Here is a 27,980-nt window from a genome sequence, read left to right as displayed (position 1 = left end):
GCGCTGCTGCCAGGTCTATCCTGTCAACAACACTGCAACCAGAGACGGGATAGACGGTCGTAAACCTGCTAACTTAGCCTCTCTGCTAACGTATGTACTAACTAATTGTCACAACTCGTAATTATTGTGCTAAGTTAGCTGGATACGGCGTTTGAAGTTGTTTCGACGAGAGACGAAGAAACCCCGATTTGGCCGTTGGGTAAGTTATCTCCACCATGGATCAAACAGCCACCAAAAGGCAGGTTCACGCAGTGTTTCCATTTTGTAAGTTCTTGAGTTGTTAGCCCTCGGCGGCTAGCGAGCAAGCACTTGAGGCGTTTATTGGCTCTTTTAAGTCACCGGAGTTTTTTTTAATCAGTCTTGGAGGCAGGCTTCATTTGATCGCACTGTTTCGCATGCACACGTTTTGTTGCTTAAAGGTGATTCTGTTTGGAGTAACTTAGTTTAGCTAAACTGGACCGAATTACCAGCCCAGGTATTTGAGATGAGCAGAGGGGGCAACGAAGAAACACCACTTGTTGATCATTGTGTTCTGGAACAGCTGTGTTGTAGAGTTATACTGTAACTGATATTTATTTGAGAAAGTGCATCATTTGTTAAGAGGTGTTTACTAAATGAGCATCTCCTTATGAAAAGGTGGACGGTCACTTTGTTACATTTAAACTTAGTTTTTCTATCTTAAAATACGTTTTTGTCTGTCTGATCAAATTTGATGAAGATCACTAAATGGTAAAAGTCTTCAGCAATAACAGCTGTGTAGTTGAAGTTTGTGGGTATCAGCTTTACTTCACAATAAACTAGAACTCTCCTGAGAGAGGATGTGCTTTCCCCTGTTAAATTGGTGACATGCATTTATAAGGACATGTCCTTTTGTAAAATCTTTGAATAACCGGCCGAGCCAGGTTACTGACTTTGTATTCCTGGCTGTTGAAACACGACATACTCTGTGCAGGCCTTTTGGCCTAGCCACCCGCATTTGCCTTCTAAAAATCAGTAAAATGCTTTTTCTTTTTTCCTTAAAATTGCAAATATTGCTATATTTAAGCCTGCTTTTTCACACTAGTCTGTAGAAAAGTAGATTTCTAACATTTTTTAATTTAATAATAATAATGCATTGAACTTATATAGTGCTTTTCTAGACACCCAAAGACGCTTTCACACACTGCTAGTGATGGTAAGCTACTTGTAGCCACAGCCGCCCTGGGGAGGTCTGACAGAGATGAGGCTGCCATTTGGCGCCGTCGGCCCCTCTGACCGCCACTAACACAGGCAAGTTGGGTGAAGTGTCTTGCCCAAGGACATAACAGCAGGATACCCCTGGCGGGAGCTGGAATCAAAGCCATGACCCTCCGAACATGAGGCAACCCGCCCTACCACCTGAGCTACTGCTGCCCCAAAGTCTCTGTCTCTGTTCTTTAGTGTGTAGGACCAATCCTATATAAAAACCTATACAAGGCAGATGCTTTCCTGATCCTTGCAGTGCTACTCAACCCACCATCACAGTGAATGTTTAGCATTCCATCTTGGTGGGGGCGTTTCCTGTCAACACAAAAAGGCCACTAATTTTTAAACTTTGCAATCCTTTAATGCGAACCACATACCACAAAACTTTCTCAGCATCATCCTTATTTTATTATTATTTATTCTTTATTTAACCAGGAAGGTCCCATTGAGATAAAAAAACATTTTCAAGGAAGTCCTGGCCAAGAGGCTTTTTACTTGTCTTTTTTTATTTATTTAAAAGAACCCTGACAACCCTGAATATTCCTGATGAAGGTCTCTGACCGAAAGCTTGACCAATAAACTCCTACATCGCAGATTGAAGTGTGCGGATTCTTATTTTGTTTATTCCACTTTTTGATCCAGCACCTTTCCCAGACGAGCAGTTACACATTCTACTGTATTTAAAAGAACCCCAAAAGCAGCATATAAGATAAGATACTATTTTATTTATGGTCCCAATACTGACAGATTAATTTGAAACAGATTTAATACACGTGTGAGCCGTGGCAGTCGAGTCATGAGCTGTAGGCCACAATGCAAATAAATAAACAAAAAAAGTGAACACACTGCAGCAGCTACATGAATTTCTGGGAGCATTTTGTTTTATTTTACATCAGAACATAAGCCATCATTGACTCAAATGTCTGGGAGTGACTGTTTACTCAAGTCTGTGTCAGTGTACACATTATTATCTATTTGCTTCTGTAGGAAGGCGTGAGGATACAACAACAAAGCAGCTTTTAGGCAACCCTTTTATTTTGTACTGCAGTGATTTTTTTCCCTTCTACTTCAGTATCAAACACAGTGTCTTCACAAGTGAAAAGCTCACATTGACATAAAGTGTTTTTCTCTTAGGTTTCTTCAACTCATCCGTCTTGGGTGCTATGTCGTGGCTTGGTTTCAACAGAAGCTCTACAGCATATGGTTGACGCCTCTTCGGGTAGGATACGCCGGGATTATTTGCAGCAGTTTGAAGCAGCATGTAAAGTTGCAGATTTGTGTAGCAAAACAAGTCAGTGAAGCAACATGTGGAAAGCATTATGAGATGGGAAGTACCAGAGCTAGCATCACTTGTCAAAAAAAAATTGGGTTGAGTTGAGTGTTTTTCCCATCCAACGAGCATCAATTACAACCAGAAAGATAAACAATGACTGCGCAATTTTCCAGCCCCTCCCTTTTACAGGCTTTACTTCCATAGATATGGGATCATGACCACTACTATGCCAGTGCTTCAAGTTGGTGATGCACTTTTACAAGCTGATTTAATAAGTTACATATAGCTGTGTTCTCTAAGGTCACTGATCTTTTTCAGTTGTAACATAGTGGAGTCATGCAATTATAGGTGTCATTTTAGCCAGGGACACATCCCCACTAATATTTATAGTTGACAATATTGTTCCCGCCACTTTTAAAGGAGGGAGGCCGAGCTCCAATTGTAGCCACAGCCACGAGGGCGCGCTCGAAGCCACAAATAGCTGTGACTGCTGTCCTGTAGCTACAAGAACAACCAATGGCTATAGATATGAATTGCTGTGACAGCATCCACTGCCCAGACAGACACCTTTTACGTTGCCCCCATAGCCACAGTGGCTGTAGTTATAGCCACGGTGGCTGTAGTTATAGCCACGGTGGACATCTCACCTCAGATTGGCTAACAGCAACGCACCGCTACCACTGGTGCAGTTGGCTTTGCAACGTTGATGTTGTATCTCCTGCTATAACACAAGCCTGAAGGAGTTCTGCCATGTTGTGGAGTTGCTAATGCTAACTGTCTAGTTCTGTCTGGTGAGTTCTAGTAGTTGAGATGTTCTCTCAGAAGCTGATGCAGGGGATTGGTGTAGGACACAATTTTCACAATCAGGCTGCATTTTAAACTCTGAGTGACCGATCATTTTCAAACTATTAAAAATGGTTTCTCATTGAAACCCCCCTATAAACGCCTTTTTCATAAGTGTATTGTCTACTTGTGCTGTACTTGCATCACAGTTTTCTTGGATATTGGTTTCATTTAATTCTTTTGGACATGGTACAGAATGGTTCTAATTTGAAACCACAACATGTTTTTTTTAATATTTTTATTAATCCTGTGGGTCACGGACAGCTTGGCACTGGTGAGGGTATATTGAGTTAATCAAAACTACATCAGGTAAGCCATATATAATTTATTTATTTTTTTATTAAGCCTACAAGTGGCACAGATGTCCAGTAATCAGTGATTCGTTGATTAGATCCCCAGCTCTAACTTTATTCACATGCAGGCTGAACATGAAATTAGTCTTCCACCCATATTTCCTGCATTAGTCGCTGAAAAAAATAGACAGGGAAACACTCGGGTCAGAAATAGCCATACAGATCTACAACACACGGTACATGTTCATTCTTGGACTCGCCAATCTTGGCTCGCGACCAGGAAGGGCTATGTTGACTTAGCAGCCAGGAGAGAGCAGAGCTTGTCTTGGCTAATAAAAGCTGCTTAGCAACTCCACAACACAGCAGAACTCCTTCAGGGTTGTGGTATTTGTGGAGATAACATATTCAATGTTGCTGAGCAAATGGAGGCAGTAGAAGAGTGGCTTTGCTGTTAGCCAGTCAAGGGAGAGTTGAACATCAGGAAATACTGATGAGTAAGACTTCAAATCCTGCAGTTTTCTGCCCCACTTCTCCGGTTAGCTTCTGCTTCATGAAACAGGGACTCAAGAGTTGTTTGTCAATGGAGATCGACTAATTCATTCATACTAGAGACCACAGTGGATGAGAGCTTTAATGGACCAAAACAGGGTTTTTTTTGGGTCCATCTCTGTGTTCCTACTTCTGTTCTGACAATGCAAAAGCAGTCAGTAATCAGCAAATATAAAGATTTCTGATTTATATCATCAGAATCAAACAGAACTCAGGCTTAAGTTTTTAATCCATCCATTATTCTGACCTAATGTAAAATCAAATCCAAGCCCAGGTATAAATCGTTATTGCTACATTTGCCTCTTCAAAATAGGTTAAAAGTCTGTTCAGACTGTTTCTACACAATTTTTTTGATGTATTTATTTTCATCTAATCAGATAATTTTACATAATGTGAGGAATTACCTTGAGGAAGATTCTGGGTTATGTTTTATTTTTTGTTAGATGTAGCTGTTGAGTTGGTAAAACTAAATTTCTGTTCTTATTTGTTTCTTTTATTTGTTCTAAAGGATGGCCGCTCAGGTGGAAGTTCAAACCGGGGATGTAGCAGGTGGACGACCTCACCTGAGTCCCCTGACTGACTCCAGTAACAAGAGTCTCATTGAGATCCCTTCTATTAGCGAATCACACTTTATGTCATCAGAATCTGACAAACCTGTCACAAATCCTAAACCAAGGTTCACTCCCAAACCATTTGTTGTAGATAAAAATCCCACTATTAAGCCCATATTGGCCCCGAAACCCAGAACCAAACCCCGACCTGAATCCACTCGTCTCGCTGGATTCAAACCAGATCTGCCAAATACGCCAAAACCAACACCAAGACAAGCGTTGACACACCCTAACCGTCCTGCCCCTACCATCTATAAAACATCTAATAAATTGAACACTGGACAAACAAACAAGCCAGTAGTCCAGCCTTTTAAAGCTGCCCCCTCTTTTGACCTTGTGGACATCAGTAAACCCACTCGACCTGTGCCATCTCAGAGGCATAAACCTGCTGCATTAAGCTTAGCCGACTCTAAGGGCCTTAAAACACTTCCAGCAGCCGAATGGTCTGGAACCACTACAAAGGAAAATGACAGTCGGCAGAACAGACAGAACAAAGAAGGACCATCTATTACAAGAGCCAAGTCCACAGGTTTTCTTGCTGAAGCTGTGCAGGAAGAAGAAAATCAAAAAGTCAAAACTCAGCTTGAAGTATCTGCTCTACTGCGACCCCAGTCCAGAGGCTCCAGACCCAGACCTGTATCCGCCATTTTCCCTGGCACCCCCACCAAGACAGAGATGCCTGTTCCTTCTCCTCAGTGGACCGGCAGACGACCACTTTCAGCTGATCTCACATCCAAATTTGAGTCTGTTGGACTGTCTCTGCATCGTAAAAGTCCTATGGCAAGTTCTAAAGAGAACACTCCCACAGAAAAGAAACCACCACTGAAGACAGAGCAGGATAAAAGCTCACAAAGCTTTGATGGTTTAACTAATCTAGCTGCTCTTGACAAAAACGACAAAAGGGCAGAAGAATCCATAGTAAAAAACTCAGAGGAGGAAAAGCACATGGGTAGCATCAAGTCACGAATAAGTCTGTTTCTTGACTCATCGCCCTCTCTGGGGACGGGAACCACAGGACAAGACACCTGCTATGCAGTACAGCCAGTTCCCGAAACGGAACCAGCAGTGGGTGTTAAAAAGCTCATTAAGCAACTGACTGAGGATGTATCGCCCACTCAGAGTCCTGTCGTAAAACCAGTTGTGAAACCCCGTCCCTTGCCTCTTGACCTTACCAAAAGGTAAGAGCTGCACATTGTGTTTTAGCCTGCTTTTGTTCCTTGTCTTTGTCCTCAAGCTTCATTGTCATGCATGGTCTTTGTCTTGTGTGACGTATGTTCATCAGGTTTTCTTCTGAGACGTCACCAGACTTAGTTTCAGGCATTGAAGACCTCCAAGAAATCAGCAAAGATCCCCAGAGAGGGGTGAGTGAGGAGCTAAGATTCATGATGATTGAGATTTAGTTGAGTTCAATCTGTTGTCAGTAGGTAAAGAAAATAATTAGACTGGTTTAGTCCTAAGCCAGAAAAGCTTTTCCCATCTTATGTTATTACATTTTTTATAATGAAGGAAGGACATCAAGATGGACAGCAGGTTTCAGAAGTGAGATCAAGTATAATGGCATATTAAAGAATGTTTACTGCTACTATAACCCAAAGCAGTCTGTCTAGGTCTAATTTTCATAAAAGAAATGGGGCACTGCAACAACACACCAGAGAGCTAAAGAGGTACCAAGAATTAATCGTCCCCTGTGGCTCTCGGTCACAGAACATGCAGAGAAACAATCACCAGTGTCAGGTTTTGATTACTGCTTAAGCACCACACCCATACTCCTAAGGTTAACATAGATCAAAGGTGTGCCAGTTGTTTGCTGGCAGTTGATCACTTGAATTCTCATAATGCATTTTGCTCTGTTGTCCAGTCCTTTATTGAAGAATTGATTTTAAAAGATGTATTTCTTTTAGGGTTGTCCCGATACAACTTTTTCACTTCTGATACGATAGCGATATGGCAGCCATCAGTAATGACCGATACAGGTATCAATCCGATATGATACCAGCACAAATGGCCTGTAAATGACCTGTGTTTGATGTAGCGCCTTCTAGAGTCCCGGAACCCCTCAAGGCGCTCTACTCAGTCAGTCATTCACCCATTCACACACATTCACACCCTGGTGGTGATGAGCCACATTGTAGCCACAGCTGCCCTGGGGTGCACTGACAGAGGTTCTGACGTACATAGATGCCACTGGGTCCTCCGTCCACTACCAGCAGGCAAGGGGGATTAAGTGTCTTGCCCAAGGACACAACGACAGTGACAGACTGAGCAGGGCTCGAACCTGCAACCTTCCGATTATGGGGCGAGCACTTAACTTCTGTGCCACCGTCGCCCCAAATCATACACGCTTTAGCTTTTTTTTTGTAGTGCGGAATGTATGAAAGCCCTGATCAAGTGATATTACTCAGAGAACAAAAGCCAGCAACAATAAGTTAAATAAAAAACTTTTTTTTAAATTAACTATTGGTTGCATAAATGTAAACCTTAAAGATTATGTATAATAAATAATAAATAAAAATACTCAGAAAAATATTTTAACTAAATAAACAAACAAAAGATATATTTTTAAAGTGCCTAACACTGATTCAAGGACACTTTAGTTATGTTTTACTTGAGCCACACTGTCTTTTGCGGACTTTAACAAAAAATACTGCCCTGCAGCCGACATCGCTCGTGTATCTTGCTACTTTGCTAGCACACACTGGTCTGATCACATGGGCTTTGCATGCTGGATCTGGGTGCTGCTGGATAGAATTGCTGGAATGAAATTTAAAGCATAACGAACTGCTTATACCGGAGATTTTTGACGCAGTCCGATAAAATCAGTGTTTTTGGGACAATATCAAACCTATTCTCGATATAGGAACGGGACATCCCGTAATTCCTGTACACAATTCTATTTGAAAGAAATGAGCATGGTGTTGGAAGTGTGCCAGGAAAAGATTCAAATGTGTTAATTTATGTGTTTGAATGCCTTAATTTCTGCAGGCTGAAGAGTCAGCTCTCACTCCTAATGACCAGATGTTTTTGGATTTGAGAATTTCTTCAGATCTACTCAAAAAGGCTTCCACACCGGAATGTTCTGAGACGGGACTGCGATGGGCCACCTTCAAGGAAGATGGTGCTGATGGTGAAGTACATGCAGTGAGAGCCTCCTTGTTTGAAAATGTTGTTGAGAGGCAGAGTGTGTTAGTGATGGACCAAGATGAATCTGCAAATACAACCAGGGGTTCACTCAACAACATTTTGTTAAATAAAGAAGATTCAGAGGATGAGGGAACTCTGGTCACTGCCACCTACAAGGAACCTATATCCCCATCAAGTCCTTTCCAGGTGTTTCATGCCTTTGATACATTGCAGGCAGTTGAAGAAAACAAGGCAGTGGTTGAGAGTGTCCCAACAGCCAAATGGGAAGATAAGGCAATGACGCTTCACACCAGACGCTCAGAGGTGAGCAGGTCGACAGTGGAGAGGTCTGATCCAGCACAAGTACAGCCGAAATCAGAACAGCAACCACGATACCTCAGAATAGGAGCTTTAAAAAAATGGACCACTACATCTTTTGACCAAGAGACAGGTGTTGATAAAGGGATGCTGAATGATTCAGATGGGGAAAGACAAGTAGCTTTGGATAATGATGGTCTAAAAGCGGCAGACCAGGATGAAATGGCCGCAGCCCCTAAACGGCCGAAGATGCTGCAGGCAGAGGAGCAATCAAAACCCAGAGCTACTTATTTTGCTTTGACTGGTCAAATGCAGGAGTCTGGTTCTGTTAGAAGTGGAGGAACAATCTTTGGAGACATGAGTTCACTCTCAGATGATGTCTCTGTGAGGTCTGCTTTGGGCGGCTCACAAGGAAAAACTTTCCCAGTTAGAAGGAATCAGTCAGTAAAAGAAACTTTTGGAAGCCCCACTCAGTCCCACAATACTTTGGATGAACTGATGCAGAGGAGCCATGCCTTACCCATGGAGATCAGGTCACAGACAGAAGAAAAAACCAAGGAAGAAATAATTGAAGCTGAAAAAAAGAGGGAACTAACAAAGGAGGCAGAGAGACACCGGGCTAAAATGAGAGAGCTCGAAAAAGAAAAAAGAAAACTCCTGGAAATGGAGAAACATCAAATGGAGTGGGAGATGCAAAGAGAATTTGAAAGGCAAAGACGGAACGATTTTGAAAAGGAGAAACAAGAACTTGAGGAGAAACTGCGTGGTTTGGAAAAACTTAAACAAATCGAGCTTGAAAAACAAAAGCGACAAGAATTAGAAAAGAAAAAAAAAGAAATTGAGAAGGAGAGACAACAGCAACTTCTGAAAGACAAACAGCAAGAACTGGAGAGGAGAGAGCAAGAAAGGGAGAGAGAACGTGAAAAGGAGAAGCAAAGACAAAAGGAATATGAGAGGCAGAGACAATTGGACAAAGAAAGACAAATCGTGGACATGGAGAGGCAGCAGGTTTTAGAGTTTCAAAAACAGAAGCAGGAGAAGGACAGGCAGCAACTGGAGTCGGAAAAGCAGAGACTTAAAGAGAAGACCGAAGCAAAAAGTTTAAGACAGATGGCGTTAGACCAAGAAATGTTGAGAATAAAAGAGCTTGAAAAAGAGAGGGAGATACAGCGTCAGGTTGAGATGGAGAAACAGAGACAAAGAGATTTAGAAAAGGAGAAAGAACGACAAAAAGAGGAGGAGAAACAGAGACAAGAAAGGGAAAACAAGATAAAGGAGATGGAAAGAATTAAAGCAATAGAGAGGCAGCAGGTTTTAGAGTTTCAAAAACAGAAGCAGAAAGAAAAGGAGAGGCAGCAACTTGTTGAGCTGGAGAAACTGAGACTTAAAGAAAAAGAAGCAGAAAGATTAAGACAGATGGCATTGGAGCAAGAACGTTTCAGGATAAAAGAGCTTGAAAAAGAGAAAGCCAGGCAAACAGAGTTGGAGGTGGAGCATCGGATGGCTATCGAGAGGGAAAAGCAAAGAGACCTAGACATACAGAGGCAGAGAGATTTAGAGAGAGAGCACCAGAGACAGTTGGACATTGAGAGACAGCAATTAGAAACTGAGAAACAGAGAAGAGAACAGGAGAAGGAAAGGAAAAGGAAGGAGGATTTAGAGAGTCTCAAAGAAATGGAGAGAAGGCAGCTCTTGGAGTTTGAGAAGCTAAAACAAGCAAACCCGTTAGAGCTTGAGAAACAAAGACTGGAGGAAAAAATGGAAAAAGAAGAAGTAGATAAAATCAGACAAGTTGCCAAACAGCAAGAAGCAGAAAGACAGCGATTAAAAGAGAAGCAGAAAGAAGAGGAGCAGGAGAGAATCAGGTTGGTGTCATCGGCTATGAGGCCCAAAGTTCTTGATCTGGACTCGGTGCTCAGAAGTGACCAACCTTCTTCTCCACGCTGTGACCCTTCCACACGCTGGAGGGAGCCCTACAAACCTGTCATTCTTGACATTGATTCCTTTACATCTCAGACTCAAGCCTCCCCGAGCAAAGATTTGTTTCCTGTGTCTGGTATTCGGAGTCCTGATGCAGAATCGAGAGGTAGATTACAGCCCACACCTGAAAAAGATGTTAACTGGCAGATACCATTGCATGCTTCAGTGGGTTTCTCAGCTCCAGTATGGACCACATCTCTCCAGGATCCTTGGGAGCTACGACCTGTTGAGACAGCAGTAGTAAAACCCGTGGCTGAACCCAACAAACCTGCCAGCAGGCTCACTCCAGAACAGGTTGTCTCTAAGCAGGAGGAACGGCTCCAAACTTTACAGAGGCTTCGGCCCGTTTTACCAGATGAGCCTCCCGTTTTGGCCCCTTCACCAGGGATTATTCCAGAGACTGGAAACTCTCCCCATGAAGTCTCCACCAGCACTTCAGGAGAGCAGATCTGGATCCCAGGAGAGCTTCAGCCTCCACAAAACAGCAGAGAGACGGTGGCAAGTCACAGGAAGTCTCATGGATCCCAGGTGAGTGAGACAGGTTCATGCCATTGTACAAAATTAGTTCATTTCCATCATAGCAGTCCTAAATTACTAGAAAACAGTTGCACTCCCTTCCATTTAATGCAGTGATTTCTGTGAAAGCATATTTTATGTTATATGATGCAACAAAGACCTGAACTGTTTTTCTTTGTTTTACTAGGAGTTGAATAGGTTTCGGTCTAGGAGCATGGTGAGACGGTCCGCTCCTTCAAGCAGTGCTGTGGATGCAAGTCTCCCCAGAATGAGGAGTCGTAGTGCCCACAGAGGGGAGGATTGTTCCAGCTTGGTGAGTGAGGATGCTCAGGATGTAGCTATACGCTGCAGAGAAATGTTTGTTTCTGTATTTCTCACTCATGTCTAGGGTTGTCACGGTATGAAAATTTACCTCACGGTTATTGTGACCAAAATTATCACGGTTTTCGGTATTATCGCGGTATTTTTTAAACGGTGTTGCATATGTTCAGAAAGCATTGATAGTCCTGTTCTACACAAACTGAAATAGTTCTGAAAAGGTTTAACAGTGTTTATTAAACCTAAAATAACACAAAGCCTTAGCAAAAGTGCAACTTTTCAAAAGTAAAGGAACAAATAGCTTATTTTTCTGGAACATGTTACAGTAGTCAGTGCAGGTTTAAATTATACAAATCCAAACATTCGAAACATAAACAATATGTAAACAAATCAAAGAAACACCACTTGTTTTCTCATATACTTGTTTTCTTCATTATCAAAATGAAAATCTAAAACTCCAGTCCACACTTGACTTGAGCACTGTACAAGTCAACCTTAAAAAATATGTATTTAAAATAAATAGCCACTTTAAACAAATTACTAAAATAACTACTACACTATGTAATCAAATCCAAATGTTCAAGTATAAATGGCATTGAATAAGTAAACAAATCAATGACAAGGAACTAATTGTATGTTTCTCTTCATCATCAACAAATAAGATGCTTCATCCAGCAACAGGGTGTCCGTGACACGGTTTAAATGCTGGCAGAGGACGCTGCGGCTGCAGTATATAGTGATTCGTTGCATTCTCCCTCAGCCAAAAGTCCTCACGTCATGCATTTAAGCTAAAATGCTAATGTTAACTTACCTTGCACTGGCTGTGGAGACGTGGGTGATGGTCACGCAGATGTGCCATTAGATTCGAAGTGTTGCTGCCTTCTGCAGACACTTGTTTCCTGCACGTTCTGCAAACGGGATAGCCGTCTTCTATTAATTGTCCCTCAGCATTTTTCAGAAATCCAAAATATGCCCATACTTCCGATTTAGTCTTCTTTGAGGGCTGATGGATGTCCTGGGCGCTGCCGTCTCCTCCTTCGGCCATTATTTCAGCTTCAAAGTTTTGGTGCCGTTGCAAACTAAAAAGTGCGTGTGCGCGCCGCGGGAACTTCAGCTGAAGCGACGGTGGCTGGTAAGGGTCACCGCGCCGAAACCGCGGCCACGGTAAACCCACCGAGATAATTTAGTTTTTTAAAAACTGGACGGTTATTTTTATTGTCAACCTTTTTACCGGGGTTTACCGCTATACCGGTTACCGTGACAACCCTACTCATGTCTTTGTGTGCCCATGTCTGGGTATAGTGTCAGCTGTTTGAAGACCAGCAGTCGAGATAACGGTGCTGACCAACACATTCTCACACCCAAGGTGTCAAAATATGACAAATGTGACCAAGCGTCAATATATGACGAATCGGGACGCCCCAGCGCATCAGAATAAGACGATCAGGGACAAACTGCTGACGTAGCTTCCCAGAGTATCCGACGCTGGTGCTGAGACGGACATTAGAACTACTTGTGAACTACTTAACCTTCCCCTCACTCCAACCCTAACCTTAATGTCACAGTTTATGGACCTTAAGGTTAGGATTGGGGTGAGGGGAAGGTTAAATAGTTGAATAATGTCCGTGTGACCGCGCGCGTCAAACAGTGACGCCACATGACCCACCGTGTCCCTAATCGTCTTATCCTGACACGCTGGGGCGTCCCGATTCATCATATATTGACGCTTGGTCACATTCGTCATATTTTGACGCCTTGGGTGTGAGAATGTGTTGTGCTGACTTGTATTGTAGACATCACACTCACCTATGATGTATGATATTATTGGCAAAAGGCAGTCAAACATGTTTTCATCCCTTTAGTTCAGCCTTGGAATAAACAAATTGCTAGTACGTAGGATATATCACTGCTCTCTTATCAGGCACTTATTTGAATGGTTTAGGGAAACCTGTGTAGGGAAACCTGTTGAGCAAACAAAACCCATGATCATGGGTTCTGCCACCACTTTTATGTTAAAGGTGCATTATGTAGAAATGAAGTAAAAATTATTTACTGTGGTAAAATTTGGTTACTGCAGCCACTTTAAACAAATCTGGAGCTTTTTGTAGACTGTCGTCAAATTACAATTGTCGGCCCTGCAGTATTAGCTCGCAGGAGACATGGAAACCCCACACTCACTGATGGTCAACAGTAGTTACCTCCCTCCTTCTATTGTTTTGAAAGTAGAAAAACTGACAATCTCCGCAGTCAGCTGGATATGAAATATGCTTCAGTATAACCTTCCTTCCAAAATGACTCTTTTGGGATTTTCCCACTGTACATAATGTACCTTTAAAGACCAAATTCACCCGGCTGTTCACATGCAAGCTAAATGGGAAAATAGTCTTCTACCCCTTTTCCCTGCATTAGCTGTCAATAGAAAATAGATGGGGAAGTGCCCGCATTAGAAAAGCTACTCAGTCTCCCTGGGGTCTCTTTGCTCCAGGGGAGACCTCTGGGGCCTGGAACTCCATCTTCTGCTGGTCTTTGGGGCAGATCTGTTGCCCCTCATACTCACTATTGAACACTCCTATGGAGAAACCTTACATACACAAGCTCGTGTACGCACACAGGTGCTCACATGGTGCTCTCACAAGTTGGACTTGGGCATTTTTTTACACATAAGTTAAGGCTGTGGTTGGCACTAAATGCACTATGAATTATTACCATGTGCTTTTCAGCAACAATGATTACTGTTATATATTCTCATGCAGTTGGTGCAGTGATATTTTGGTTCTGTCGTATTTTTGAGTGTCTCCTTTTCCCCCCTCCTTTTCTGCTGATCTAGAAACGGATTCTTCTACATCCCTTATTGTTTATTTTTTGCAAATTTTTCTTTTTCCTCCACTTCTTCCTTTCTTCTTCCCCTTTCACTTTCATTTCTGTCACCATGCCTGATGGGATTAAAAACAACCAAAACATTTTCTAATAAAGTTTTGGTATCAGGCGAGGCAATATAGCCGAAGCTATACTGCTCCACCTGTGAGAGTAGACCTTTGGCACTCAGACATAAACTGTAGTTGCTTTACAGCTGGACAGGACATGGGGGGAAAAGAAAGAAAAAAAAAAGCTACTCACATCTACTTCACATTGAAAATTAGCATTCAATGGACTCATCTCGGGCCGTGACAAGGACTGTTGTTGGTTTAGCATCTAGGAAAGAACAGAGCACGTCCCTGCTAGTGGAAACTAACCATTAGAATTAGCAAATCTTTCAGGCTTGTTTTATTTGTGAAGTTAACACACCAGCAATGCAAAGCAGTGGAAGAGTTGCATTACTGTTAGCCAAACAAGGGCAAGATGTTCGAATATCAAGAAATAAGACTCCAAATCGTATTTTAGGAGCGCCAGAGTATTCTTTCCACTGAGATCACTCACAAGGCATTCATTTATACAAGAGAAATGTGTTGAAAACAAGTGAACTTGGTGTAAATGTGTTTGGTTCAACCTATTTTCTATTAAACTTTGTAGTGGATTTGTGTGAAAACAGTGTGATTGTGCATGTGTAACTGTACCCACCTATCATTTCATATATATATATATATATATATATATACACACCCTAACCCTATATGTTCGGTGTTAATCTGATTGCCATACAGAGTTGGGGTAAGTTTGATGTTTATCAGCTCCATAATTGTAGGCTAATATAAGTGAAGACCTATAGTATGTGGTTGTTACTCAAGGAGACCGTGATGTATTGCTGACCTCAGACAAGGTCAACACCGCCATCTAGTGGTCATGTTTGAAATCAGTCAATAAGCTATTTCTCTACTTTGATATAATTTGAAGCTAACTGCACTTAATTCTTAGAATTAATGGAAAATTAAACAGTTACCATCCTAGATTGTAACAAAGTTGAAATTTAGATGGGAATAGGATGTGGAGTCACCTGATAATCTGGATTTTAAAGGATTTGCTATAAATTAATCCAGATATCAAATATTCGAGGAGAAAAAATTCAATCAACACATTGTATTTCTGACTTAACCATATATTTTAAACGTCAGTCAGTTAAAAACACAACATGATTAAACTTGGTAGGAACAGCTGCATCAATGAACTTTCTGTAGTTATTTTGGTGGGAAAATAATTAATCCATCAGCAAAGCAGTTAGACATAAAACAAGAATTTTAAACTCAAAATGTGTTAAAGAGGGAGCTGCTGTTTACTGCATTTGTAGCATCAGTATAGAATATAATTAGAGTTTCATACCTAGTCTCTGTAGGCTACTGATGAATGTCCGGTTGTGCATCATGAGCCAAGAAAACCTCTAAAGACTTTTACTCTGAATGGTTTGTGTAATCAGAGCATTTTAAAATAATCCGTATTGCTCTGAATGTGCTTTTGAATGTGTCGTTAAAAACCACAACAGTTACATCACTACCATCATGTTGCTGGTTGAGTTCATGGCTGAGGATGCTCTAAGACTGATGAGGTCAAAAGAGGGAAAGTGGTAAGCTGTTATGACTCACTTCCCAGTTGATGATGCCATTAGTACCAGGAAAATTACAGGAACAACTTTTTCTTTTTACACCACAACACGAAGGTGTTATTACATTTGTTGCATCAGGAGTTGGAATGTTGTAACTCAGAGATTTTTTAATGTTTAACAACATTTTTGTTTTGAGTAATTATACACTCAGTGGTCACTTTATTAGGTACACCATTCTTGTATTTGGTTGGACATCCTTTTGTCTTTCAGAACTGCTTTAAAGTGTTTATAGAACAACATGATTTACAACTGGAAACTGTTCTTTGAGCCTCTAAAATTTGTTGGGGCTCAGAATGACACAGGAGCCCTGATAAATGGCCACGCCCAACACCATTATAAAGCCCTAAAATGGAAAGACTGGTTTACCCTAATGGCTGCCTGGAGCTATAAACTCTGTACAGCCGTGTGCTGTGTCCAGATAGCTTAATAGGCAAGCTGCAGGTCTACCTGGCATTCATTCAAAGTCTGGATATTCCCAATACATCCTGGAACATGTGTGCTGCGACATTCTTTTTTTTTTTTTTGTTTTCCTGTCGTCCAACAATGACAATAGCATTAGCTCAGGCTAGCGTTACTGTTACCATCATTTATATACTGCAAGCTTTTAAGGTGGTTTGGGCATACAACCTTTCGGGTGTGTGTATAATTATGTGACGTGTTTAACCAGCTTTTCTCAGAACAAACCATTTTTCCGTGACCATTACAACATATTTTGCATAGGAAAGCACGTCAGAAACGGCACAGACTTTTTTTGGTATATTTGAAACCCCAAGTTGCGTATATTCAAAACGTTAATATTGTTTTGAATTTAATAAATAAATTAGGAGTATAAAAAATGTAAATAATAAAATAAATATAGTACATTTATAAAGAAGTGGCAGCAAAGTCCTTTAGCCATTCAACCTACCACTGTAATTAAAATATTAAAGATAAAATGACTTTATAACTCTGAGTTTGTTGTCTTGATTTAAACTGTGAAACCACCCAGGAGGGCTCATGTGAGAAGTTTGTGTGTTTCCTGTAAACTGAGATCCTCTCAACACCTGTTCTTGTAGCGTGCCACCAGAGAATACTTTACCTGTAGGGGGCATGTGGGAGCAGTCACCCCTCTGCACCAATCTGTTCATAGGTTAACTAACCAAGGACCTTCCTGACCAGTCTGAAGAGGCTTTATGCATGGCAGTGTTTTAGCAGAAACCTGTTTACGTCATGTGTGTGTCGGGAAGGTCTGTTGTTTGCATGAGTTTGACTCTGAGCAAGCGTTAAACAAACACTGCCCCTGGTGAGCTTGTTATTTTTTTGTCTACAGTGTGCTGACAAACTGGTTGAGCATATAATTAAATGTTCTTTTCATCCATCACTTCTCCCTCTTATCATTTTTGTCTTCCCCCTCTCATTCATGCCAGGTCTTTACATGTCGTTTTTTTTTTCTTTTCTTTGAACGGTCATGCCCTTGCCCTGATTTGTTTCTGGCTGTGTTCCAGATTCTGTAACCAAGTGAACATCACTCTTGCTTTCTGCATCTGTTCCTCCCAGTTTGAAATTCAGTCACTTTATTTTCTATTGAATCAAACTGGAGCGATGGAGCACTGCAGAACATATATCACCTCTTTCCACCTCCCCCTCCCGCTCTGAATCAGGGACCTCCCATTCCCTCTACCGCTCTCTCTGGCTCTGTTCCACACTCCCTCTCTCCACCCAGTTTCTCCTTGACGGTGAGTCCTTTAATGCTCACTACAAAGAGCAGAGAATGCTGACACAGTTTCTCCTACCTGCCTGTACCTGCAGAAGAAGGCAAGGAGTGGAAAACCCTCCTTTCCTTCTTTCTTGATCGGACTTCTCTCCTACAGCACTCTCTCCTGTTTCCTCGGTTTGACTCTGCTTTGGGTGTCCTCTGGATTTCCTCATGGAATACGAATGACTACAGCAGATTTTCTTTGGCCACCAGCGGACCTCTGATCCTTATCTACCCAGCTTTTAACCAGTTGTTATGAACGTGTAGTATATCTGCACAGACGGATCTTTTAACTTTACATTCAAGGCACTTTTGTTCTGGATAAACGGGGTAACCTCGGATGGGAAGTATTTTGTTTTGATGTAAATTAGGTTTCAGTCAGATCATAGAAGCTCTCACCTGGAGGACTGTCAGAGACGTGAGAGAAAAAAAGAAAATAAGTAATGTGTGAAAGAAATTAGTGAATGTTTTACTAAACATTTGACATTTTCAGGATTTTGATTTTGTAGACCGAGTCTAAATTTTTGTGTTTGAAGCCATAGAAACCTGTAGGAAAACAACAAAACAGCTTTTCCCTGATTTCAGAGTGGTGCCCTTCATAGCTGCTATCAAGTACCGGCCTTGCGTAACCTTTACGTGCCCATTAGGGTGTTGTGCCTGACGTATCATAGCAGCCATATCCTCGGAGTATCAAAATAGGCATTTGAAAGCTTTACTGACACACTTGAGGCAGACCGTGTGGAGCCTCCACTCCGATGAGTTGAAACAAGAATCTCCAGTGGGACCATGCAGCAGAAAAGCCTTTTAGAAGTAATCCTGGGGAGTGTCTGAATCTTGCATTGGTCTTGGACTGACCTGCTCTATCTGTGCTGCATCACCACTTGAGACGAGCTCGGTTCTGCTGCTGTTCTCCCTGACACCTTCCTCACTGCTGCAGTATTGGTCCCGCAGCATGCGTCAGTGAATTCTTAGGACACCATTCCTGGACTGCCATCTCTTTAAGAGTATCTAAGACTCTAATGAGTCGCTGCTGCCGTAATACCAAGACTCACAGCTCAGCTCACAGGCTCGGTTCAGACACGACGGGTCTTGCCAGTGGAGGCTTGTGATGGAGTATCTCGGGGACAAGCTGTCCGTGGCTCACTCTCAGTTGTCAGGGTGGATGGGAAATGTTCGTCGCTCTTTCCATGGAGCGCTCAGTTTGTTGTCCAGCTCAGTGGACAGAGGAGGAAGGGGAGAGGATGGAATTGGAGACTTCAAGAGAACCAACTCCCTGCGTTCCCTCGCCTCCCGCAGTCGGGAGTCCATCCGCAGGTTCTCCCTGCGCAGCCAGCAGCGCCTGTCCTTACGCAAACGCACGGCACCCAACACCCCTACTTCTGTAAGGTGCTACACACACAGTTCCAGTATGAACACACACAGAAAAGTTAAATGTTGGTTCCTGCTACAAACGATACATGTTGAGAAGGTAGCTTTGAGGTTTGTAAACTATAATTACACACTGAGAGGTTTTAGTTTAACATCTGCTGGAGTTAAATGAAGCACACATGGAATTCAAGACATTTTGCAGTAATGTCCATGTCCTTTTTGGAAACAGCTGCTCCTTCATCAGCTATGTGGTCTGGTCAGACACGCTAAGAACTTGTACATCTGCTGTGATTCACGCTCTTCTGCTGCTCATCCCTATGCTTCCTTTACATCCCTGAAGCTGCTGTCTGAACGCTCGTTTTGGCACTGTTTTTGGATGTTTAACCATTGACTAGCATCAGATGGAGTAAAATATGCAATTTGGTTTCTTTTCACTTAATCTGTAGGAAACATAGATGTAGAAGTCAACACATCGCAGTAAAACTTGTGTTGTAAAGCTAACGCCTATTTGTTCTACTGCCACACAACGCCTTGTGACTCAGTTTCTAAAGATAAGTGGTGTTTCATGGCTCAGTGTGGCTCTCATTTTTGTTGCTGGGTCTTGGTTAGTTTTAGACACGGACAGCTGGTATTGTTTTCTCTGAGAAGCCTGCCTCCTTATTAGTAAGTGTCTCAATGACAGAATGAAGTCATCAAAGTTATATTTGATTGTCAGAGCAAATGAATGCTGCTCTGTGACGCCCCAAACACACAGAGAACATGACACGGTGCAGTATGGTGTGCTTTAGTTCATATAAATGTGGATCTCCAATAGGATTAGCCTTTAGAACACAGTCTTAACAGTAGAGCCTAAAATGAGTTATTTAGTGGTAAATTTAACCAAACTAGACTAGAAGATTTAGCTAGAATCCGCACCACAGAGCTCTCGGGGACGTAATAAGTAGGGATGTCCCGATGCAACTTTTTTCACTTACGATACAATACCGATATTGCAGTCTTCAATATTGACCGATACGTATATCAATCTGATATAATATCAGCACAAATCATACACACATAATGTGGAATGTATAAAAGGCTTGATCAAGTGGTATTACTCAAACAGAAAACAAAAGCCATCAACAGTAAGTATAAAAAAACTGACCAATTATTTATTAACCTTTGGTTGCATAAATGTGAACAGCTGAGGTTAGGGACATTAGGGAAAAAACACAATATTGTTCACTGACCAACTGCTACAAGTTGAGCGTCTAAAGTGTGAATTTCACACACTGTGAAACTCCTCGTGCAATGTCTTGTGATCCTGCTTCAAATGCACGATGAGGTTGGACGTATTACCCTTCCCCGGTTCTGTTCCACCACGGGGAACTTGTGCATGACAAGTGCTGCACTGAGCCAAACTGTCTTTTTCTGACTTTAATGAAAAATACAGCCACATGGGCGACATTGTTCCTTGCTGCTTTGCTAGCACACACTGTTCTGATCACGTGGACTTTGCATGGTGGATCTGGGCGCTGATGGATGGAATTGCTGGAATGGAATTTAAAGTGGAACGTGCTGCTAATATCGGAGATTTTTGATGCAGTCCGATAGAATCCGATAGTGTTTTTGGTCCGATATCGGAACGGGACATCCCGTATGTGCATCATACATCACTGACATGTTTTACCCTAATTCTGCCATCTTTACCTTTTGCCCCAAAAATGTGCAAATGTCTCCAATGATGTGAGTTTAGCCTTCAGAAAGAACAGAATTCTGCATTATTTGGAAGTTAAGACAGAAAAACTATCAATCATGGTTGAAATGCAGAATGATCCAAAATCTTTTTACCAATATTGTTGTTTGTCTTAATCGTGTGGAGCAGTTCAAAATGTAAATATGAGTTTGATTAGTTGCACAGCCCTATGACTGGGTAGATTATTTTAAAATATCATAGATATCACTGTAAATTTACACTACAGTGCAAAAGTTACAAGGCTACCCCTAATTTGGGGGTCGGCAATCCGCGGCTCTGGAGCCGCATGCGGCTCTTCCATCCATCTGATGCGGCTCTCTGTGCTTGGAAAATAATGAATGGATATTTAAATAAAAAGCTTTATATTTTACTGCATTAATTTTACATCTGTAAGCTAATTCTAATTCTTCAGTCGGAGGAATCTTCCCGCATGCGCTCTGGTTCTGCGACGCGCTCCAAGCCCCTCTCCACATCTTCAGCTCGCTGTGGACCGTACGTACACGCTGACAGTGAGCTGCGCTGAGCAGTGTCCAGCTCAGATGTTCAGATGGGAATCTTTTCTTGAGTTATTTAGCGACATCTGCGATGTGCATAACGAATAAAATGTCAGTTCGTCTGCATGTGTCGGGGTAATTCTTTCTATTCTTTTTCCGTCAAAATAAACGGTCAAATACGGGAAATGTCCAGTCAACACAAGCCCTGCTTTTAACTGTTCTGTTTTCTGGTGAAAATTGTTGCAAAGAGATATAATTTAACTTGATTACCACCAGAGCCAGGCGCACTGCGCCGTTATCTCCGTCACTGTAAATGAGGGAAGAAAAAATTGATCGGATCCTTTTCTGACCTTCCCCACCTACAAAGTTTAATTACAACAATCAAACGTGACAGAGCCTGGATTTGTATTCTGAACAGTCTAAACATGTTTTAAAAAGAAACATGACAAAAGGGGCACCTGCTCAGTAAAACCATCAACAGGGTGAAAAATATCAAAATATTGTAGGCAGAGACGGGCTACAACTTCTGGATCCGTTTTATATAAATCGTTTTATTGATTATCTTCTTATGAAAGATAATTCTGACGTACATGAGCGACCGGTACTGGCTGCTGTCACCTGTTGTGATTGGTTAAAGCAGCTCTCTGCTGTCTGAGGGTAAGCCCCGCCCACAACGCCGCGGCTGCTGTGACTCCCAGTGTTTTCTTTACTGTGGGAAACGGGTAATAATGGCTCTTTGATGGGAACAAGTTGCCGACCCCTGCCCTAATTTCTTAATGCTTTATTTCCACCTAGCCTAGTTTTTCTCTAATTGCTTAAGCAGAAAGATTTATGTTAGGATTACAAAATCATTAAAAGGTTTTGTCAAATATGAAAGGTCAGTTGTTGGTGTAATAACTAAATCTGGACATTTAATTGCATTATTCTTTCCTAAAGCCATGTGAATGGTCAGGTTAACCAGTCCTCCCAAGTGACATAACAGTTTCTGTCCAACAATCGTTGTTTTGGGAGAATCCAGAGAACACGAACCCCAGACTGAACATAATCCTCCAGCTTCCGTTAGAGCCCTCGGAAGAAAGCTGTAAGCCAGGTCAGATTTTTACATTCTTGCCCTCTGTTCCTGCTAAAAGCTTTAGACATTTTTGAGCCCTTGCCTGTGTCACTTGTGTTATTTCTGTACAGAGCACAATTCAGTTTGTTTTGATCTAACTCCGTCTGTCATGCAGCTGGAATGCATTTTTGGCATGAGATTAGTGTTTGAGGGAGTGGTTGTGTTTAATGTGTGCAGAATATTAATATTGTGAAGTTCACTGAATAAATTCCCACCTTACCTAATCCAATATCACAATGTAGAGTGGAGCAGATGGTGATGATTGATTCTACACCAAACATAATCATTCTGTTTCTAATTTCAAATGTTCATTTTTGGTCCAGCCTGTGATTTAGTTTCACTCACATTCCGCGACAGCATCAGAATCTGAGTTAGGAGCCTGTTCCTTCAGCATGCAACCACGTGTATTTGATCTGCTCTCTGTCACAACTCCATCTGTTAGATGCTTCTCAGCTGACTTCTTCCTTTCCCAGGGAACAGCTACCTGTTTGCCCACTTTCCATCAACTTCTGTTCCTGGATTCTGTCCAAAAATCTGAAATTTCCAGTTCCTGCCTTTCCCTCTGCTGATTATCAGTCCGGCCTTTTAGAGTGATCAGCCCTTTCTCTCCTTCATCCTTCCATTCATCCGCTCTTTGTCTTGTTGTTTTCCTTGACACACCCTTCCTATCCAGGGGAAGTTGACTTTTGCTAATGTTATTAGCGAAAAGCCTTCCTCCTCACAGCTGTAAGTCATTGGCTTCACTGGCTCCCTTTATCATCCACATTTCTATGTTTGTGGTTGATTATGACTTGCCGTCTCTTTTTTTACTAAGCAGGACTAATTTTACACCAGTTCTCTAATGTGTTCCAGCAAAAGTTCTGTTCCTCCTCTAAAGTGATCAGGTTGAGATGTGTGCTGGGTGTGTTTGGACTGAGCAATAAACTCATGAGATAGGAATTTTTATCACCAGAATTTTACAAGGCACTGGTTGCAGCAGCAACATGTAGAGGATCAGCAGATGACACAATATTGCAAAAATTACTTTGAACAGGATGGATTTCATGCAGCCCATGAAAGTGCACACTGCTATTTCTCAAAAGAAACCTGTTTGCTGATGTGGAATATTTTCACTAACTAGTGTGAAGTTGGTGTATTTTTAAGACAAGCCGTGTGACAATGTGATGTCAGCTAGAGAAGTGTGAGTTTTGTAAATCATCAGCTGAAGCCTTAAGCGCTTTTCCAGAGGAGCAGGAATCTATTCTCACTGTTCTCAGTTTTATCATTTCCTGTCAGGAAAGAGTTCACTGATTAATGACATCCTGCACTGCTCACACTCTTTAGTTGTTTCGTGCACTCTCAATTAACATTTTTCACAGTTGTACTCCATCTCTTGTGGGTTTTGTCCTGCTTAATTGTCTCTCTTTCACTTGCTTTTCATCACTCTTGGATCTTTGCTTTTGCACAAATAAAGAACACAGGGAAGGGATTCATTAGGATTTCAAAAGGATTGGCTGATCTACAATCATTGCACACTTAAACATCAGTAGTGAGCTGCTCTCATGGTAAAAGATCCTGGGCGGCTAGAGAATCAGGTGGATCACATTTCTCTGTCAGGCAGCATCTGAGGACAAGACGGATTTTCTATTGTTTCTCTCTTTTTTTTCCTTTTATTTGGGCCAGGATTATCAGTTTGTGTGTAGGCGTGGCTCTGTGAGCCCGGTCTGGTTCTGAGACAGTGTGTCCTCTGTAACGGCTTCATTAAAAGCAACATGGTTCAGTAGGCAGCACACAATCACTCACCCTCCCATCGCTGTCCTCAGTCTCATCCTGTCTCCATTAGCGCTTCCCTTTACCTTTTGTTATCCGCCTTGCCACGGTGACCTGCTTAAGCTCCACAACCTGCTGCTGCATCAGCATAACCTCTGGCCTTCAGTAGCTGCTGATGCACTTTTATTATTCATTAATCTGTTGCTGTTTTAGTTTCAAATAATCTCATTTAAATTTGTCTTTGCATTCAAAATCTGAATAATCAGATATTAGCAAACCTATTTGGTCTGTTTACGGTCATACCTGGGACCTTACTGCAGGAATCAGCTTCTACAGAGTGAAGCTTAGAGAGGAGCCTATTCATTAGTTGAATGCACGTTTGCTAAAAGCCATGAAAGTTATTTCAAATAAAAATACCAAGAATGAATCATTTTAGTCTAATTGTCTTTATAAAGAAGGATGTGTTAAAATGCTCAATAAGAAATACAGAGCAGATATTTGCCCACTTTGATTCCTGTTTCCCCCACAGCAGAGGACCAGACTGGAGGCCTCACCTTTCTGCTTCGTGTGTTTTGGATACTGCCCCCAAGTGGCAGCAAAATGCTATGACATACAGATTTTTCCAAAGAACCACTGAAGAAGCAAATTCGTGCCTTTAGACTGGAGCATGACTCAAGTCCAGTTTGACTTCCTGTCTTCTTGCCTCCAGGTGCAGCAGAAGCAGAGTAGTGAAGACAAAGGGAAAAGCCCTGAAACACCTTTTCATGACACCGACAGTCAGTACGGGACCTGGGAGACGGGACTACGCTCTGATGACAGGTGCTGCTACACTTTACATTATCCTTCACGTAACCAGAATGGACACCAGCAGTTGTGACTGAAGGGTCAAAGGTCATTTGCATTCAACAGGGACTGAAGTGAATCTCTTTATTGCCTTAGTTATTTCCCTGGAAAAAACTGATCCTGATGCTTTAATCCACCAGAATGCTCTTGTGCGATTATTAAAACTTTCCTCTGATGTCTTTTTTTTTCTCTTCTCTTTACTTTCTTCCAGGCACCAAATTTTAGACTTTAATTTTCTAAAAAATAAAGAATTTGCATCAACAGATTCTGAGATATTTTTCTGATGTTGAATGGTTTCGAAGAGGTTTTTAACAGGGACGTTCTGATCATGTTTTTTTGGCTCCGATCCCATTCCGAGTCATTTGATTTTAAGAATCTGCCAATACTGAGTCCCAATCAAATATGGATCTTTTTATTTATTTTTTTATTTGTCATTTCCACTTGTTTAGGCAGTACTTTAATAAAAAACGTGTTAATATCAGGAACATATGGAAAAGTTGCCTTGTTGCTCTTATTTCAGACTGTTTACTCTGTGCGGCTGTTTTGAGCAACAGGGATGGCACGGCACATGACGGTCAGCAGCAGGGTCACTCCTTTCTACAAAACACCTGTAGTGCTGCATCTGCAAAGTTAGTGAGAGAAAGCAGACTCAAGCAGACTGCAAAACCCTAAGTTTGCAACCACAGACGCTCATCCAGTGTGATAAATACACTGCTATATTGGCATTTTTGCTGTCCATAGACAACTTTTATTCAGGTCGACTGGCTAATCCGAATTGTTGCAGCAAACTGAGCAGGGTTAATTTTTTCAAGGTGGTGCATCAGATTCGTAGTGTTGAACGCAGCACTACCTTTTCCACCACGTTAAATGCCCAGTTTGCACACATTAGACATGTTTATTACAGTTTCTTTGCTGTTAAAATACATCCAAATTACAGACATTTTCTCTCTCCTGAGGCGACGACTATGCTCAGCGTTAGCTAACAGCTACATGTTATAGTGTCTGAAATCCTGGGCTACCTTAAACTGTGGGGCTTTACAGTGGTGTTGTCAGTGAAACAAAGAATACTGATGTAGAGGAATTTGTTGAATTTAAAAGTAAGCCATTGTTTTTCTGTTAGAAAATCTATTTCTCAGGATGAATTTAAGAAGTAATGTTTGTTGTTTTAAATGGTTAAATCCTTTTTTTTTTCCCCGATTCAGATTTGTAAAAAAAATCCTGTGAAAAATCATGTGATTGGACCCGATTTCCACTCACTTGATCGGATGGGAGAATCTCTAGTTTTTAATGAAACGGCTGAATCTAAACGTGAATTAGTTCTTGGAAGTGGCATCTGAGCAACCATCCACCTTATATTGATGATAGTTCTGTATAACACTGACTCTTCACGGAGGGTTTAATTATTGAGCACATCTGGTCTGAATGTAAATGCACGCTTAAACCACTAGTTTTATAGTTGTTTCATGTATCAAAACACATATCTTCATTTTAATTCTGTTGCAGCCTGACACCTGCTACTCCTAGTTCAGAAAGCAATTTGAGTCTCTCCTCAAGAAGGCCTGCACCACACTCACCTGCTCATCTGTCCTCGGACACTCTAGACGGTGCCCCTGTCTTACCCTCATCTGAGAGCCAGCCCCTCCCTTTCCCTGATGTAAGCGTTAACCTCGTTTTTTTTACCCACAATACTTCTCTGTTTATCTTCTGCACTTTCTTTTGCCGTCTTCACTTTCAGGCTCCGATAGCTTTGTTAGACAACAGCGTTCTTCGCTCTAGAGCCCAGCTTGGGAAGAAACGAGCCCCGAGGACACGGCCGTCCAAGGCGAGCCATCTGAATTCAGCACAAATCCAGGAGGAGGGAGGAAACACAGAGGACTGGCTGTACAGAGACTCAACTGGTAAATAATTCACATAAAAATATAGTTAATGAAACTTTACAAAACCTTCAATATCTGGACTACAGAAGTCCTAAACATTGGTTCTTCTGGATAAGTTCCTGGACATCAGTGTTAGGAACCAGACTGAACCTTTTAATTCTGACTGAACTGTTCATTTGTGGCCTTCTGATGACAGAGCCAAAGGCACAGTTTAAAGACTTGGAGCCTGAGGAGAAGATCAGAGGAGCTGATCCTGGACCTGCTGTTGTCTCACAGCCACAGAGAGTTGCCCTGTTTCCTGGTGTGGATCCTTCAGCTTTAAAGGTGAGCTAGCAGGTATTATTAGATATTCATGCAAAGCACTTGATCGGCTTCACATATAAACATGTTCCACTTTTTGTCAGGCCCAGCTGAAGAAGAGGAGCGACTCTGAAACAGATGGACCTATTCCCTCTCCTTCCCAACCCTCTCGCTCCCCTAAGTCCCCGTTCCTCCCGCGGGCTGCGCGTGTTCTGCCCCCACCTGGTGTGAAAGAGAACAGGTGAGCAGCAGTAACAAGTGATTTTTAGAATATTTCAACGTAAAGTTTAGTTCTGCAGCTGTTTGTGTATTTACTGCTTCTCTTTTGCAGCGAGGAGGACTCACCACAGTGGTTAAAAGAGCTCAAATCTAAGAAACGCTTGAGTCAGTATGAGAGTGAAACCTAAGTGAACAATGAGGTAAAAAAAATGTTTTTTCTCTTTTCCTTTGATTTAAATAAGCAATAATCACACAATAAAAGCTCTGTTATTTAATTTCATCTGTTTTTGACATGTTCTAATTTTTCTCTTCTAAAGGTTGCCTTAACAGATGAATCTGTGTGAAATAGAAGCCTTAATGATTGACCCAGACATTAGAAGAAAGTGGATTTACAGCTGCTGATTACACACATATATACATGCATATATATATATATATATAAATATATATATATATTTTTTTTTCATTGAATTTTTTTCTAGTGTGTTTTTTTTTTCTGGGTTGACAATTGTGCATGGTGCCTTTTTTCCCTAACGAAGAGTCTCTGACCTGGAGAATAAAAATACAAAAGCAAGGACACACTCTCCTCATGCTTGCTGTACTCCATTTCACCTGTGGAGGCTCTGGTGCACCTGAAGGGACTTTACACGTACTCTAAGATGGAGAAACTAGGAAATCTGAGATAAAAGGAATTAAATTTCATGGAATTCCTCGCGGGCCACGCTTCAGGAGACGTTTACCATGTGGGACCACGATGCCTCGTTTTTTTTGTTTCCATGGACGTGCTTCCTCGCAGGCCGGAGAACAGTCCACCCAAGATGTTACATGGTGTGTGTTGTCTGTGGCATCTGATCAGTCACACAGGTATTGCCATAAGAAGACATTTCAGACACTAATTAGTTCTTGAATCTAGAGAACAAATCACATCTGGCTTTGATGGTCTGTGGGAACATGTTAATAAATATAGTAA

At 41.7% G+C, this 27,980-nt stretch overlaps 1 protein-coding gene across 1 annotated transcript; it reads left to right on the top strand.

Moving 5' to 3' along the window:
• Positions 1 to 36: 36 nt before the first annotated feature.
• Positions 37 to 27,488, top strand: si:ch73-138n13.1 (titin homolog). Its single transcript, XM_015972029.3, has 13 exons — positions 37 to 199; positions 2,359 to 2,443; positions 4,691 to 5,971; positions 6,076 to 6,154; positions 7,776 to 10,739; positions 10,915 to 11,040; positions 24,481 to 24,590; positions 26,118 to 26,268; positions 26,350 to 26,512; positions 26,688 to 26,815; positions 26,896 to 27,032; positions 27,123 to 27,210; positions 27,328 to 27,488. The coding sequence occupies exons 3-12, from the start codon at positions 4,692 to 4,694 to the stop codon at positions 27,196 to 27,198; spliced, it is 5,214 nt and encodes a 1,737-aa protein (XP_015827515.3). The 5' UTR covers positions 37 to 199; positions 2,359 to 2,443; position 4,691; the 3' UTR covers positions 27,199 to 27,210; positions 27,328 to 27,488.
• The last annotated feature ends 492 nt before the right edge of the window (positions 27,489 to 27,980 follow it).

This window comes from Nothobranchius furzeri, chromosome 17, assembly GCF_043380555.1.
Source record: "Nothobranchius furzeri strain GRZ-AD chromosome 17, NfurGRZ-RIMD1, whole genome shotgun sequence".
Classification (NCBI taxonomy): Eukaryota; Metazoa; Chordata; class Actinopteri; order Cyprinodontiformes; family Nothobranchiidae; genus Nothobranchius; species Nothobranchius furzeri.
Note: the sequence above shows the minus strand (reverse complement) of the source record. Positions and strands in the feature narration are given on the sequence as shown.

Bases quoted from the DNA above. Each gene is read 5' to 3' on its own strand.
- si:ch73-138n13.1 (XM_015972029.3), top strand. From the start codon at position 4,692: ATGGCCGCTCAGGTGGAAGTTCAAACCGGGGATGTAGCAGGTGGACGA. The intron at 6,155-7,775 runs GTGAGTGAGGAG...TAATTTCTGCAG, and splicing joins GCAAAGATCCCCAGAGAGGG to GCTGAAGAGTCAGCTCTCAC. The intron at 26,816-26,895 runs GTGAGCTAGCAG...ACTTTTTGTCAG, and splicing joins TGGATCCTTCAGCTTTAAAG to GCCCAGCTGAAGAAGAGGAG.